General features: G+C 31.2%; 1 protein-coding gene across 1 annotated transcript in view; it reads left to right on the top strand.

Annotated features, from left to right (window-relative positions):
* The window catches only part of LOC134720742 (ankyrin and armadillo repeat-containing protein-like), a 31,007-nt gene extending 19,113 nt beyond the window's left edge, over positions 1 to 11,894 (top strand). Inside the window, exons 4-7 of the mRNA XM_063583212.1 lie at positions 2,864 to 3,020; positions 7,760 to 7,907; positions 8,327 to 8,446; positions 9,418 to 11,894. Coding sequence (XP_063439282.1) covers positions 2,864 to 3,020; positions 7,760 to 7,907; positions 8,327 to 8,446; positions 9,418 to 9,691 — 699 coding nt within the window. The 3' untranslated portion in view covers positions 9,692 to 11,894. The remainder of the gene's footprint in view (positions 1 to 2,863; positions 3,021 to 7,759; positions 7,908 to 8,326; positions 8,447 to 9,417) is intronic.
* Positions 11,895 to 15,376: the final 3,482 nt, after the last annotated feature.

The following is a 15,376-nucleotide window of genomic DNA, read 5'->3' as shown; positions in this document are numbered from 1 at the left end:
ACCAAACGCTAGTCTATTAAAGAAAAAGTATTCTTTACACCATTTAATGCAAAATAAATGCCACTGGTCCTTTCTTATACCTAATTGTTTGAAAGCGGCCTCTATATCGAACTTTGAACACACTGAAAAACGACCTAATTTTCGTATAACTTTGATCGCATCATCTATTCTGACATACGTCATTGAACAATCTTCCTTACTGATCAAGTCGTTAATACTACAATTATCATCATCGTCATGTGGGGCTGATAAATCCAATATAAGACGCTTTTTCCCGGAGTACTTTCCGACAGCAAGTCCCAAAGGGCTGACTCGATAATAGTTAAACGGTGGAATTTTATACGGACCTGACAAGAAACCTTTTTCACATTCTTTGTTAATAAGTTCCCGCACAGATATAGGTTGAGAGCGAGCAGAAAAGTTATTCTTACATTCAAGTGTCGGTAAATCAGTACATTTAATCAGTGTCAAAACCCTCGTTAATACCGCTACAAAGATAATTAACAAAATTTATATCTGGATGCGTTTGCAATAAATCACGTAACAAGTTAACATTGATAGGTGAATTTTCGATAACAGGAATTGTTACTAGTCATTTTGTATTTTCGTTGATTGTAGTCGACCCTCTAGAAGATTTGTTCCTTTGAGTATCTTTGTTGCAGTTAAAGGCGGAATGAAAAGCGAAACAAGAACTGCAAATATGAGTTAAAGAACAACCCGGTCTGGCACACCCCCTTGCCGTGTTATAGTTATTGCAGACCTCTTTCCCATCGTGCAAAACTCGTGTTCTGCCCCTCCTATCGACGCGATCGGAAGATGGTCTATTCCTCGGATAAGTACTACGTTCTACTGATTGAGAAGAAAGAGGGCAAAAATTTGTTCCGTGATCAATAGCGTAACAAAGTCTACAAACTTCTGTCCTTGCATGAGGTGCTAAAAGCGTAAGAATGTCATTGTCTTTAACTCCCCAGTCAAATTTAACTTTGAAATCGCGAAGTGCAGTTGCAGCTTTGGCAGCAAAAAGCTTATGATATTCGTAAAATTTTTCACCGTAGCTAGATTCAATTTGTAAAATGTTAGCTAAGTAACAATCTAATTCTTCATTGCGTTGAGGAAAAACCCTACACATGACGCGTTTATATTTGCCAAAAGCGCAAACGAACTCTTTAATAGTGAGTGTTCTATGTAGCCGGATATCCTTTTTTCCTGGCAAATTAATTTCAAGACCACTGCTAGTAAGTAAAGTACTAGCTGCCTGAACGGATTCGTAATCTTTCATGAGTAATCCGGCTAAATTAACGTCCCTACCTTCAATAATTTGCTTTTTAAGCGCTGGTGAAATTATATCCAAAAAAGGAACAGATGATGACGGCACTCCGTTAATAGTAGCTGTAGATGTGTTAAGGGTGGGATTTATCCCGCAATCGCTTTCACTAGGAGAAACACCGTACCATTGGTATAATGAAAACACATGCTCATCTGCTGTGTGCGCTTGTTGAAATCTATTTCGTCTTGTATCTTGTATATTCCCGGAAAAATTCGCTGATAAAGAAGTATTAGAATTATTCCTATTGGTGTTAGAATTCATTGAATCCCTTAATCCTATAACAACTTCTGTCAAATTTCCGATCAAAAGTGGAAGCTCATTAGACGAATTACTGGTCACAGGTAAAGTTGGCGAGACTTCCTGGTCTTCATTTGACAATTGTTCAGGTTCGGAAACTGATTTGAGATTATCAAAATAAATTTGTTGTAACACTGTTTTACTTAATTTTGAAGTAATGTTTATTCCAATATGTGTCAGTTCTTCCTTGAACTTCTTAACTGTCCAAGACGAACAGTCACTTTCTTGTCTGCTGATTTCAATTGAATCCGGAGAAAACCGACTTGTAGATTTCCTTTTTCTCCGAGAAGCCATAATGTTAAGTAATCCGTAAAAACATTCAAGAGTTAAAAACTAAACTTTGCATATATTTTTTGGTAAGACAAGAACTGCTAACGAAACTGATCAAAAGAAGAAGACAGCGTTATCTATCAAAATAATTTCAATAATGATTATTTTAACGCCTATGGTCTGACCGCTATCTGACTGCTAGGCTATAAAATCTCGACGAGACACAGAAACAAAAACAATCACCCGAAAGTTGTTATGGATCATTAAGAGAAGAACTTCTCAAACAAGCAATAAAATGCAGCTGTCGAAACAATTATAAACCAAATTATATGCTATATATTCAAATAATTTAACACTTATTGATCTTTTCTTCTCTTTAAAATAAAAAAAGATTGATTAATAATATAAGGAAATTTGATTTGATATCAGAAGGATAACAAAAACCGTTTTCATTGATTCTGATACTTACTAGGATAATACTTCTTGGAAGAATGGATACAGGTTATTATCGTGTATGTGAAAAGTTGTTTCATCTCTTGATGAAAATAACATGCATAAAAAGTATTGATTATGCCTAAAATCAATTCTTGTACAATTATGCAAATGAAGTGCAGGGTGTATGGCTGTATGCCCACTTTACAACAGGATTTGACACTCTGTTGTGGGTTCTGTTGCTATGAACAAATTTAGGAATAAGAGCAAATATAAAAATGAAGATGTGGTATGATTGCCAATGAGACAACTCTCCAAAAGAGACCAAAATGACACAGAAATAAGCAACTATAGGACAACGTACGGCCTTCAACAATGAGCAAAGCCCATACCGCTAAGTCAGCTATAAAAGGCCCCAAAAATAAAGACTTGCAGACCCAGAGTCCAAATAATGTGTCTAGGTAAGGTGACAAATCTTCCTGTAGGCAGTTATCTATCACCATCTTTATAGTTATTATTAAACAAATATATTTTCAGGTTGTAGTATTAGCAAGAATTATACCAGATGAAGAACAGGCCCTGTCATCTGCTGCCGGAATCAAACTTATAGTAGATATACTTCAAGATTCCTTGTCCAATGAGACAATATCACTAGCATGTGATTGCATTGCTAGATTAGCACACACAAGAGCAGGTAACTGATATACAATTTGACTGGATTTTTTTTTAAACATAATTTTGAGGTTATCATGCAATTTGTTTCGTGGATGAGGGGTGAATTTAAGATATATAGGGTTGAAGTTGAACATGTGAATTTTTATAGTGAATGCATGAAATGTAAAGTTATATAAGTGAATTAGATAAATGGATGTGCATGCAAATGAGACATATAAGTAACAGTTTGGTATCAAATTTTTACTTGCAAAATAGACAGTAGTCAAAATAAAATGAATAGAAATATTCCACGATTTACAATGCAATTTGTTAAAAAATAATAAAGTTTTGGAAAGGTGTCTTTGTTCTTAAAAAGTTTTTCCATGCATTGCATTCTATTGCAAACTTTTCAGTGAAAGTGATTCCCTATAGTATTTTGCGATCAATATTTTCTGATAGTAGCACAACAAACTTGTAGAATTATGAAAAGTTCATGATCAAATTTTCTTTACTATGTCTAAGGTGAAAATTTTGGCATTTTTTCAAAGCATTTATAACCTGTACTACAATTTTATATAATGGATTATCCTTAGTTTGTTAAGAATTATTTAGCTGCAGACAGATTATCTTTTTAAATTGTTATAATCTGTTTTGTTGGTAACATTTTAATTGTTCATAATATTCTAGTTGGAATAAGATTCCTCTTTTTAAATAGTTTGTGTATTTATCAATTCCTATAAGCTTGTGATTATAAATTTGTGGTGTATTCCCTGTTAAAAAAATGCCAAAAAATTTAAGTAAAATAAAGACTCTTATATGCTGTAAACTCAAAGTTATGGACATTTATGAAATATAAAAATAAACGCTTTTCATTGATTTATCTGTTTACATATCATAAATGTCAAATTTGCTCCAACAGTTATTAATAAATTGTAAACACAATGTTGATATTGATGAAATATTGATGAAGCAGGAAAATCTCTCTTTTTCTTCTGAAAAAGATGACAAATGAATAAAAAATGTTTTTATTTGATTTGTCATTTTAGAGTTACAGGTCTCTAATTGTAAAATAGGGTGTAGTGCCAGTGATCGGATCCAGAGGGGAGGGGAGAGGGGTTGGAACCCCCCTTTTTTCCTGTAATCTGGGTTGGGAACCCCCTTTTTAAAAAGGATGGACCCCCCCCCCCCCTGAGTGCTATATGAAAATCCACAACAGATTTGGTTACAATAATTTGGCAATCAATTAAAATAAATTGTTTAGCCCCTTTTCCCATGATAGACCCCCCTCCCTTTTTCACCAGTTGCAGACTTAAGTCTTTCAAATTTTGTATTTTTTCTTTTTCATCTACATTTAATTTTACCTACAAGAACTATAGAGATAGAGTCTTTTTTTTTTAGAATATGAGAGGGGTATGTTTTGAAATATACAAATTACATGTAATCATATAACAATTTCAATATTTTATATTTTTACTATTTTTGACAAGCTTTTCATGACTTAATGGTTTTTTTAAATTATGGAAACATTGAAAAAATTTAGTTAGGTTCAGGCTAATATGCCCTCAATTTCTTATTTACCCTGAATCAGCCCAAGATGGTTACTTAAATTGCTAATGAACATTTCACAAATTTTATTTGAAAGCATGAAAAAGTGAAAAATAATTCATCAGTATGATAAAACAAATATTTATTCATTTTTTCTTCAAAATCACGCTTTAGTTATCATACTAGCAATGCTTATCTTGTGTAGCTTTATAACTATGAATAAAGCTTTAGATACCACTGTTAACTATTAGCTATAGATTCAAATGCCTTTTCAAATATTTAAACAGAATTGTAACAATTCTTAAAAGGCTTCATTGATTTTAATAGTTATTCCTTAATTACTACCTATACATTTGGTATTTGCGTGTAACATTTTTTGCCTGAATACATTAAATTTTAACAATACATTCAATTACATTCTCATTCATAAATTTAATCAACTTGGGTGCTTTGTATTAAGTTTTTATGAGATATCCAGCCGGTCACAAATCAATGTTTAAAATTTACCTCATGGAATAAATGGTTAGTCGTGCATCAACTGCTGATAAATCCTAAAACTATTTACATATTTAGAAATTTTCAAAAGAATAGCTTTATAGAGGCAGATTCTCAGACTAGTCCTTTTTTCTCTTATTGTATGCCTTAATATAAAGAGGGGGAGGGATATTTATAAGAAAATTCTTGAGGTAAGATCAAATTAAGATGGTACATAACACTACAGGGAGATAACTCTGTAAAAATCAGCTAAATGGCCCAAGACCACAATTAATGACCCCGCTTTTCGTTGTTCACGAATATAGTTCCCTTTAATTATAGTGTATTTTTTCTTTATTTTTTTTCTTTCCCTTTCTCATTCATTTCTTAGCTTTTCTGGGGTGGGAATGAAAGAAGAGAGCTGAAATAAACTTTTGGATGTTTTATTTTAACTGATTTTAATAAGGAAAGAGTGATTAGGCCAGGTGCAAAAAGGTTATATTTACACTTTTCGGAACATCTCTTGACTTGCCTATAGGGGTATGGATGTGTATTGGCCAAATTTGTATGATGTAAACATGCAATTTTTCTGAAAATTGCATATGTTTTGGGACTTGAACTGTACATTACTCACACAAAAAATTAGACAAAAAGAACAGTTGAATTTTTTTTAATGCGACAAAACGTTATAAAGAAATGATAGAAGAATTAATTGTGGTCTCGGGCCAAATGTTTTAACCACATTTTATTTTTGAGGAAACATTCAGTTTCTCAATGATCAAAATTGGTGTTAGTCAAACTGCTATTTATCCAATGAAATTTTTCTGATAAAGTGTGTGGTTCAGTTCAAAAAAAAAATAATTGTCAAAGGTTGAAAGGAAATATTTTGTCAAAATTTCCCCAAAACTTAACAAGCCAAATTAATGTTAGTCAAAAAGTTTGGTACCACATTAAAGTCTGACATTCTGGTTAAATTAAATTTTGAGTCTGTTTGTGCATTGACCAACAGTCTTCATGTAGTTCTAGTATTTTTTGTTTGCTTTAGCCTTTAATGCATTAGATAGAAGTATGCACATATCAGTCATAGTTGATTTACTTTGTTGTGTTGTCTTTTAAGTCTCAGTACTTGTAGTTCACTTAATTGGTTGCATTGGACATTTGAATTGAACATCAGCAGTCATATGTAATTTAAATAATGTACCATTTTGATCAAAATTGGCTATCTTGACTAATATATTTTAAATCAAAATGGAAGATACTCTGTCATTGAAGTCCCAAAAGAATTGTCTAATTACATCTACTTAATAATTGAATTTTATTGATAACTACCTAGTAAACAAAACATTATTCCTATTTTTTTCAAATTTGTTGCAATTTTTTACAAGCAAATTGTTGGCAATACCAAATATGTGAAACAGTACATGTGAAAAAAGAATGTATACAGTATTCATGCTGTTCTTGGAAACTAAGGCACCTGCCAATTTGCCTTAAGCAAAGTAATTTCAAAATTGAGATTCAGAATATATTCATTTATATAAACATATCTGTAAGATATAAACAGTGATTATTTATGCTTATAGAATTGTATTTATTTTGGCTTATTTCACATATATAAATTTTCTTATATATATACAAAGCATTTGTATTTAATTTTACTTTAGAAATGGTTATCAACATTTTTTTTATTAGATCCTGCCCATGTAAATATTTAATCACTGAAACCATTGAATAACTGATAAAAACATTGTGAAATTGAAATATTTAGACAGCCATCAGTTTGATTGAATTTCTTATCTTTATGTCCGATTTTCAAAATAAAACCATTGTGGTGTATATCTCTGATATTATAGGGTTATTGCATGAATATTGGGGAATATTGTTCCGGGTAGAATTTTATTTTGCACGAGCTTGTGAGTGCAATATATGTTCTACGAGAGACAATATTCCCCGATATTCATACAATAATCCTTTTATTGTATAGCAATATAATATTTGAAAGTAAAACATTGGTTTAAACTAAGATTTTGAAGTTGATGACGTCATGAATTTTGAAGATTTATTGCACTAGTGCAATATTGGAATTTATTGCGCGCTAACTTTTGGTTACTTTCTCTGGGAAATATTATATTGCTATACAATAAACTGATTTATAAGTTCTCTCTGTATTCAGGACATTTTTACTGTGTTTGGGCAACCATTTTATGCTTGGAATGCTTTCTTTAAAAGAGGTCCATTTCTTTTAAAATAAAGATTATCAAGAACAATCAATCTTTCTACGTAGTCCCAACAAAAATTAATAATATTTGGAACTAGCTTTTCATTTTAACTACCTTAATAAATTTTGCTGGTAGGTCTTGAACTATTATCATTTAGAGAGGTATATTCTCTGATGATATATTAACATATCATTGCTCTTTTATAGTGTATTTACATTTATGATGAAAAATTAAAATAAAACATTTTTTATTTATTTTACTCACAATTTTTTTTATAATAGTTCTTCATTTTAAAAGGATACTCTTGACAAATATATATCCCATCATTGAGTGACATCCATTTTCACTGAACTTATATACATTTTTGTTTACAGGAATGCTGACTCAGAATATTTATGCTTTGTTGAAGACCTTGGGCTGCTCTTTTTGCTCCTTGTTTGGGTTGTTGTCTCTTTGACACATATTCATCATTTCCATTCTCAATTTTATGGATAAGGCTTACTTTTTGTGTCACTTGTACTTAAATTTTTAATTACATTTTCAGGAGTACCAGCTGCCATTGTTTCTATAGATGCTGTAAATCTCCTCTGTCAACAGCTTCTGTCTCCTGCTGAACAAATCAGAGGATGTGCTTCCATAGCATTGGGATATCTTTCTTTTAACCACTCTGGAGAAAGACAAATTTTGAATAGGTAGGATAGCTTACATAATTTTGGATATCTCATTTAATTATGATGGGGAAAGAAAAATTTGACCAGGTAAAAGAGCTACTGATACTTTGAACAACCAATGCAACAGAAAGACAAATTTAGAATTGGAAGTCAACCAATGCAGCAGAAAGACAAATTTAGAATCGGAAGTATACTTGCCTAAGCTTTGGAAATATTTCACATACAATCATACAGCAGAAAGACAAATTCTGAGCAGGTATGCATTCCATAGCCTTGGAATATCTCTCTGACATTTATGCTAGGAAACAAAATATATGAATATAAAATAAAAATTAAAATATATTAAGGTATATAGAATTATTTTTTTTCTGAGACAAGTGCCTGTGTGAAATAGTATTGTAGTTTTCCTTTTAAATATGTTATCTATTATTTTTCTCTAGATGTAGAGCAGATCCATATCTGATGAGAGTATTACTGCATTATACCAAGAACTGTAAAATTAGTCCTGATTTCCTCAAGGGATGGCAACATTACAAGAAAGTTGGCCTCCCTCCTGTACAGTAAGTAAATTAAAAAAAAAAAAAAAAATTTAAAAGAAAATGTTTAAGTATACATATTTGTTTATGTAATTTATACGTGTTTCTCATTTCTGTTTTTTTTTTAATATATATTAGATCGTTGGTTTTCCCGTTTGGATGGTTTTACACTAGTAATTTTGGGGCCCTGTATAGCTTGTTGTTCGGTGTGAGCCAAGGCTCCGTGTTGAAAACCGTACATTGACCTATAATGGTTTACTTTTTTTAAATTGTTATTTGGATGGAGAGTTGTCTCATTGGCACTCACACCACATCTTCCTATATCTATGTATTTAACTTTGTGATTTTGGGATGAAGAACAGCAATAAAAGGACTGTTCCTTTGCTTTTTGTGTTTGCGTTTTGTTGTGCATGTACTGATTTTCTGTCATGGATATATGTTACAAATTCTTCGATAATCTATATCATTATACTTGAGTACATTTATATTAAAGATCAGTAAAGGGCAGTAAAAATTAGACATGAAAAAAACCCAGTTAAAGTCAGAATTCCAATTTCGAAAGTACTGCCAGAACTGCAATTAAATCTTTTGTCAGTACAGGAACACAAAATACTGTGTATACTTATTTTCATGGTTTTGTGAAAATTTGCATATTTGAGTATATTTTAAAATTTCATGGTTATGACAAAGTTTGTAAACATTCCTTAAGAAAATTTGTAATTCGTTAAACATTTTAATTTGTGGTTCCCCTTCACCCACAAAATCAATGAAAATTAGTATCCAACAAATAAAAATGAATCCACTGTAGTCAATGTTTTAATGCTTTGGCTAAGATAGTCCAGAGACATATGTTAGCAGGTCTGTTTATCTGTCCACAATCAAGTTAAAGCTTTTGGTCAAAGTTGTTGACAATGATTTACTTGATAGATCATCATCTTGAAACTAAAGTTTCTTTGGAGATGTTTTGTATAATTGATAAATGAATATTTTTTCAGGGATGGTAGGCCAAATCTTGTTGGATTTATACCACCTGATGGTCCTGGTATATCTATAGACACAATTTCTAATACACCATCATCATCTTCCAATACAAATGCTGATGAAGGTCGAATAGGGGATCAGGGGTCAACATCTAGGACAATCTCTCGACATGACACAGGTAGTAGGACTGATGGAACTCCAATCCAAGCAGAAACTCCAATCAACGCCAGCCAGATTTCCCTAGATTCAAGCCAATCACCACAACTTCAAGAAATTGCTGCTGAATGAAATTCACAATACACAAAATATTTAAAGTTGATATGATAGAGAGGACAATTGTCTTTTAGATAAAAAAAAAAAAAAGATGACACATTTGCTCTATTGAACAAAAGACATAGATATTCATTTAATCTTGTCAATTTTCATTCCATACTGTGTTTATGTAATCCTATTCAGTCTGTAGGCCAGAGGCCTGCTATTTCACATCAGGACCTGTTAGAACCCTCCTCTTATCTGTGGGATCCTTACACCGAAAAATAGGTCTTATCAAAATTTCATTTGCCTGAAAATTTGCCATGACAGTGTGTTTGTATGATGCATATATATATTTACATAATATTTGAAATCTGAAGAAGTAGCAAAAAAAATAATTGATGTATTTCTGATTGATGAAATGAAAAGGGGAGATAACCTGATAATTTCTCTTTACTTTTGTAGTGGTTTAATTAGTTAATGAGTATTTACTGAAAAAAATGTGATAGGAATTTTATGCATGACATTACAAATTTTATATTTTTTAAAAGTATTAATTCAGAAATTATTGCAAGGTTTTTATTGATGTGAATAATGTGACTTGGTGAATATTGTAATAATAAGAAGTTGCATGTTGATATCTGATACATATATCTGTATGCATATTTTCCTGATATCACAATAGTGAATCTTTCATTTTTTACATTCTTCAAAAAATGCGATGATAAAAACACACAATAATTTCTGAATTAACAGGAGTAAACTAAGGAAGATTTATTTTATTTTGTGGAGTTTTAAATTATCATAGATTTCAGTGGTACATGTTACCCACAAATTTTAGTATTCAACAAAACACAAATTTCCTATATTTGCATACATTGAAATTCAAATTCAATATTCCTTCATTTGATAAAATTGGTTGCCAAGGAAATAAATGAAATCCATGAAAATTGGTATCCAACGAATATTAATGAATCTACAGTAAGCAATTTTGTTTACTAACCTTAGGACTCCAGTCTTTTCTAAAATGTTTTATTTCTGAATTAAAGAGTGCTTGTTATCGTTTATTTTTTTTATATTTTCTAACTATTGTAGCTCATATATTTTATTCTACTAAATGCCTCTAATTATTTTATATATTCTTGTTATACATTTTTTTTTACCTAAATGGGACTTTTATATATTTTTGTATTTGTTAATGTTATGCAATATTTGCATTTTTTGTATCATTTCATTGTTTAAGCTACTTCCTTCTTCTACCAAGTTTGTATTCATCATTTTTATTTTGGATATAAAAATGACTTTACATCAAGCAAAAAAAAGAGTTGAACTTTTTAAGATACATGAAATAACATATAATGGTACTTATTTTTATACAAATTTGTGGTTTTTTTTCCCCATGAATTATTCTATCATTCCTAAAGTTTTGCTAAAAGCAAAATTAAGCAGAATTACCAAATTTATTTACTTACCTCATCTTTGTGTTAACTTTCCAAAATGGCATTCTTGAATGAATCACAATGTTTTTGTGTACGATTTAGAAAATATTTCCCAGAATGCATTGGATTCTGAAACGGCAAAGTTAGTTATTACAATAAAATCAACCTCAAATCATGTCGCATCAAAATTTATCCAGGGTTATATAAATGAAAATGTAATAATTTCTGTTTACAAAAATGACATCACCCATGACCTTTCACATTTTCTATGCAGTATAACTTAACTGAGACTGATTTTATTTCTGCAAATCAAATTTACTATGAAAGTTTATTTTGTTTTGAAATAAAAAGTTTGAATAATGGTTCATATTAATAAATCTGTGATGTGTTTGATAAATCCAAATTTGCACATTCGGCTTAGCTACATGCACACTATTCTTTGAAACATTGTGCAGAATTAAAGGCATAACAAGATCATTACTTTGCCATTTGAATTGTATTCTTTTTTACCATACTATCTCTATAAAATAAAGTTGAGAATGGAAATGGGGAATGTGTCAAAGAGACAGCAACCCGACCATAGAAAAAACAACAGCAGAAGGTCACCAACAGGTCTTCAATGTAGGGAGAAATTCCTGCACCCTATCTCTATAACTATGTCAGGTATGAATTAATGTATATGTATATCATTTATGTTTTAACATGGATACTAACCTAAGTCTTTGTAAGACTTCAAACTTAAAAAAAGCATTTAATTATTTTTATTGTTGATGAAATGTGTAATAAAGAATCGTTATAATCTTATGTGTTTTGAGGCCAAAATAAAAAAAAAGACGAGACAAATTGTACAGAAACATCACAATATTAAACCACAACATTAAATCACACAACATTAAACCACAACATTAAATCACAACATTAAATCACAACATTAAACCACAACATTAAACCACAACATTAAATCACAACATTAAACCACAACATTAAATCACAACATTAAATCACAACATTAAACCACAACATTAAATCACAGCATTAAATCACAACATTAAACCACAACATTAAATCACACAACATTAAATCACAACATTAAACCACAACATTAAATCACACAACATTAAATCACAACATTAAACCACAACATTAAATCACAACATAAAATCACAACATTAAACCACAACATTAAATCACAGCATTTAACCACAGCATTAAACCACAACATTAAATCAAAACATTAAACCACATCATTAAATATAAAATATTAAACCCAAACCTTCAATATGAAAATATTAAACCACAAACTTATGAAATAGAAGAAAAGGACAAGAATATATAATAAAAGAGAGGTCAAAGATCAAGGTCTCAGCAGCTATTAAATGACAGAAAAATTGGTCAAATTTTGGTTTCAAGATGTTATATATATTGAGTAATATGTCCAACCTTTTACCAAAATTGTTCAATAAAACTGCATGGAGTGAAGAAGATTCTAAATAAATCTTTGAGTTATCTCCCTGTAGTGTTATGTACCACCTATTGATTTTGGTGTTAATGTCTACAGACAAGGTCAGAGCAGCTAGAATTTTGGCATATTTTGATTTCTGGATGCTTGTTTTAAGGTGGTACAAAACACCGTCACTAAAATTGATTTGGCTCATTTAATTTACATAAAATTTTGACAAAATATTTTAATTTGACCCATTGACAATTATAGAAAAAAAAATTAAAAAAACTTGAAACACACTTATAAACACTAATTTTGAAAAGTTAAATATTTTTCTAACAATTGATGAGGGGGGATAGGACCTTTATCAGGACTCTGGGATCGGGTGTTTTAAGCTCTGGATTTCGGGATTGACCCTTTCGTGATCCGGGAATTCTATTTTCGAATTTCGGGACCTTGGGATTTCGTGTTTTTAAGCCCGGGATTTCGGAATCAGGACCCCTCCTACCCTCCCTCATTGATTGTGATTAAAATGTTCAGCTGATTTTTACAGAGTTATCTCCCTGTAGTGTTATGTACCACCTTAAACCATTAGTCCAACTTTTACTTAATTTCGTTTGGTAATACCTTATTGGATTGGAAAGAGTCCAAATGATTCTGAAGTAAATGGATTATAGGGCCTAGGTCACAGCAGCTAGATGTTATCTTTTGAGCTAGAAGTCTAGCTATTTTCCAAATTTGAAGAATGTTTGTCTCCTTTAAGAAGGAAATCTTTGTTATTTTTGGGTCAACAAGTCAAATATCAAGGACGACAGCAGCTATTTAAAGAACGAAATCTTGACAAAGATTTGGCTGCCATTTGTCTTTTAACAAATGCTCAACTTTAACAAATGATTTAATTTGAAACTTATGCAGAGAGTATAAGTGTTGTTTATTCAGATGGAACGGTTTCTTCCATGAATGGGGCAATTATGCCCAATGAGATGAAAAACACTCTTGAGTCTGAAGTCACTATGTCAACGGTTAATGTTACATCAACATTTACATGTCACGTTTTCTTTGTAGTAATATTTCAAATCATATCTTCAACTTAAGCATAACTGTGTACAACTATTACCAACTGTTGGTCAATAATACTGAAATAAAGTGACAGACTTTTCATTTAGGGGTCAATAAGTTAAGTTCAGGTCACAAAAGTCATTCATATAATAAATGTTTGGTAAAAAAAAATGGTTTCTATGGGTTTTTTTAACTATATGTCCAACAGCTGAAAAATGTCACTTGGATGAAGGAGATACTGTAATGTTTTAGTCATGGTGTCAAAGGGTCAATATCAAAGATCCTATAATATATTTTCACTTATGGGAAAGCTTTATTTGGTATGATATCTTTTGAGCCCCAACATATTTTCCTGCGTATCTGGTGAACAATGCACTTTAGGGCGAAAATGCCCCTTTTGGTTTTTAACTCAAGATCAATGTTACATCGTGTTAGGGCTTCCGAATTGCCCCCTTGTCATTTGACATAAATTTTCAACAGACTTTACTTTACAGTCGTCAATGCACATGACACAAAGATAAAGAACTAGGTTTATGCTGAACTATACGAGGTCGAATCATAATATGAGGTCAAATGCTAAGGTTAAGAGGGTATATACAAATATACCAAAGGAAGCAGATTACGATGTGTCTATATATTTGCAAGTATCACTCGACAGTTTTTACCAGGATATAATGCTGTTCGCGGCCAAATATGTAGAATTATAGTATATGTGTCTAACAAAATCTAGATCATTGGTCTTAGAATTATGAATTATGTGAAATCCGCTGGGCAGATTACGTCTTACTAGTCTAACTAGTTGCTTGTTTGTCAATTGTACTATTTCAGAATACATCCTCACGGTTTATGTTTGTCAAAATTAAATATGTGTGTGTTCCAATAACTTGCCATTGCATGTAAATACTGCAATGAAGAATTTATTGGTTTATTCGTTTACTAGCCGTAGAATGAATGTGAACCATTTAAACCACTGAGATTGGTACAAAGTACAGAAACGAAAAAACAAAAAGACGAAAGATACAAGTTACACTGAAATCTAACATTAACTAGCAGATACTAAAATCAAGTTCAAAGCTGAATTTTAACTAGCAAACAAACTACATTTTCACAAACATCTTGGATTTTGATCAGTGCACATCCAACGGATTTAGTGTAAGGACGTCCGAAACACTCCAAGAAAAAGCGCGATCTAATGCCAATGTGCTTCACACTGCCGTGGCCGAATACGAGTCTATTGCATCTGCAATGAAAGTTAAAGTTAAAGGTATAGTAGTTGTGACCAGTATTCGAAATTAAGCTATATAGAAAACACATTAAAACTGCGTATAGTTCACTTGATAAGACTTTAGCTAAACATTTTGCTTATTAGATATAGAAGAAACCAAGTAAAATCAAACACAACTTTACCTATATTGTTTGCGTGTTGTGGTAATGAATAATCAGGTAAATATTAGTTAAGTGGTTATTTTTTTGTGAACGAATGATACATTTTCGTCTGAAAATATCACGCACATGATGGTTTCTTTCAAATCCATAATAATGACTTATTTCATCCTACAAGAGATATTTCGTGAAAAAAATCACCCGCCTTAAAAAAAAATTAAACAGAATATTTGAGTATCGTATTAAACGTATTGGAGAAGATATTGAGAGTGTATACTAAGAATGAATTAGGATTATAATTTAGAATTTCAAGTTCTACTATATATAGTCATGTTCGCTGAAATGTGATCAACTGCATGTAAACTGCGACATGGCAACCGTTCCGATTGTAATCAGAGA

Source organism: Mytilus trossulus, chromosome 6 (genome assembly GCF_036588685.1).
Source record: "Mytilus trossulus isolate FHL-02 chromosome 6, PNRI_Mtr1.1.1.hap1, whole genome shotgun sequence".
Lineage (NCBI taxonomy): Eukaryota > Metazoa > Mollusca > Bivalvia > Mytilida > Mytilidae > Mytilus > Mytilus trossulus.
The sequence above is the reverse complement of the archived record's forward strand: the minus strand, read 5'-3'. Positions and strand labels throughout refer to the sequence as shown.